Source organism: Dasypus novemcinctus, chromosome 30 (assembly GCF_030445035.2).
Source record: "Dasypus novemcinctus isolate mDasNov1 chromosome 30, mDasNov1.1.hap2, whole genome shotgun sequence".
NCBI classification, from domain to species: domain Eukaryota; kingdom Metazoa; phylum Chordata; class Mammalia; order Cingulata; family Dasypodidae; genus Dasypus; species Dasypus novemcinctus.
The window spans coordinates 17208588-17211037 of record NC_080702.1 but is presented as its reverse complement, the minus strand read 5'-3'; the positions used below and the strand labels follow the sequence as shown (position 1 = coordinate 17211037).

Genomic DNA, 2450 nt, shown 5'->3' with positions numbered 1-2450 from the left:
TGCCCATGTGAAATTTAAATACATTGGACAGATAAAACTACTGAAAATACATTCCATCAGCACAGAAGAGTTTTTAATTCAGGGTACATATACTTGAAGAATGTTTAAAAACATTCAAATGATGTACATTTTTTGTCTTTATTTTTAACGTTACATTAAAAAAAATATGAGGTCCCCATATACCCCCACCTCCCTCACCCCACTCTTCCCATAACAACAACCTCCTCCATCAGCATGAGACATTCATTGCAGTTGTTGAATACATCTCTGAGCACTGCTGCACCACATAGTCAATGGTCCACATTATAGTTTATACTGTCCCCCAGTCCACCCAGTGGGCCATGAGAGGTTCTTACTAAAGATTTTGAGAAGTAATTTCACTTAATAAATCTGTGAAATTTGTGTAGACCACAAACCAAATCAAATCAAATAAATGACCACAAATATTTAGGAACATATAACAGAAAGATGGTAAGTATTTTATTGACTTTTCAGACATTACCCAATATTCATTAGATATTGTGAAACAAAAATATTGGGTGTTTTACATTTAGAAGAAACACCTTTCCATTATCTTTTTAAATGCCCCCAAAACATCCTTGTTTCTCAGGCTATAAATAAAGGGGTTCAGTGTAGGTGTGATGATTGAAACTAACACTGATACAATCTTGTCCTGAGCAGGGCTGTGTGAGGAAACAGGAGTCATGTAGGTGAAGATGGACGGGCCATAAAAGAGCCCTACAACCATCAGGTGTGAGGAGCATGTGGTCAGTGCTTTGTTTCTCCCCTTGGGTGAGTTCATGCGAAAGACAGTGATAAAGATGATAGTGTAGGAGGAAAAGATGATGACAAAAGGAATAAGGAGCAACACAATGCCCGTCACAAAAATTGCCAATTTATATGTAGAGGTATCCTGACAGAAGAAATTCAAGACAGCCATGACTTTGCAGAAAAAATGATCTACCTCCTTGTGGCCACATTTAGGTAAGTGCATGGTGTATATAGTCTGGACTACAGCATCTAGTGTACCCCCAAGCCAGGATGCCATGACCATCTTCTGGCAGACCTTCGGATGCATGATGACTGCATACCTCAGTGGATGGCAGATGGCCACATAGCGATCACAGGCCATTAGAGTCAGAAGGATGCACTCAGCTCCCCCCAGCATCAGAGAGAAAAGCATCTGTGTCCCACAGGCTATGTTTGAGATGTTTTTCTTCCCTGAGAAAAAGTCCATGATCATCTTGGGGACTATGGTGGAGATGAAGAGCAAGTCAATGAGGGACAGCTGGCTGAGAAGGAAGTACATGGGTGTGTGAAGCTGGGAACTCACCAGGATGAGGAAAATAAGAGTGGAATTACCAGTGAGGGAAGCAAGGTAGATGAGGATGAACACACCAATAAGGATGTCAGCATGCTTCATGGTGGGGAAGAGTCCCAGAAGGATAAAATCCATGCCTGCTGTCTCATTCTTTCCCATCATTAATTTAAGTCAGTGGTTTGAACTGAAAGGAAATAGGTAAAAATTAACAACCATAATGGTTTATTACTTCATTTATTTTCTTTTTGTTTAAATAAGAATCAAAACTTTTGTTGGGTACATCGTTTCAATTTATTATTAAGAATTCTCAAATTTAGTGATGGATCAGTTACATTCATAACTTTACAGCAGTGTGAAAACAAAAAAAGATCATATAAACTGTAAGAGTCATCATTTTAGTTTGCCAAAGAGATGCCAATGCCACATTTACTGTAAACTATTTATTAATCTTATGTGATTTATTCTATTTTACCTAGCATACTTTGTGCACTCAAAATGAGTGTTCTAAATCCCTTCGTTATTGATGATTGCCCATTGAATAGAGAGAGACAAATGCTTTCTTTTTTTAAACTCTCAAGTTCCTTCTTTCTTCAGCAACCGGGTGAAGACATGTTATTTAATTTAACACTATTGAAAGCAATGTAAGGGGAAGTGTGTTTTGTCACTCCAGTCACACTAAGTTTGATAGACAAATGTTAAACATGGTGAAATCTCATTGTGTAAGGAGTGTAGGTATCTAGCTCACGTTCGGCTGCTATTTGAGCAGGTATTAAATTTTGTTTATGTGATTAAGCCACCGAATTTTTGTGTTTTTCTCTTTTTAATTATAGCAACTACTGTCATTCTAATATACAGTATATGTAGGAGAGCATATTTTACCCAGAAAATGCGTGCGTGTGAATGGTTGTATATATTGTTTTAGCTTAAAACCTGATATGAGCTCCCTCACACTAACTTTTACTCACAATTCATCACTGAAACAGACTTTAATTAGACTTCAGTATTAAAAATTTGTTCACCTCTCACATTCCAGGCTTTGCTGGTGTGTCTGGAATGAGGTTCCTTAAAACTCTTAGAGAAGATGGTCTAAATTGTTCATTAGTGTTGTGTCTGTCAAATTCTTAAGCTG

General features: G+C 37.6%; 1 protein-coding gene across 1 annotated transcript; it reads right to left on the bottom strand.

Moving 5' to 3' along the window:
* Nucleotides 1-550: 550 nt before the first annotated feature.
* Nucleotides 551-1456, bottom strand: LOC101441592 (olfactory receptor 2T27-like). Its single transcript, XM_004460172.2, has one exon. The coding sequence runs from the start codon at nt 1454-1456 to the stop codon at nt 551-553; it is 906 nt and encodes a 301-aa protein (XP_004460229.2).
* Nucleotides 1457-2450: the final 994 nt, after the last annotated feature.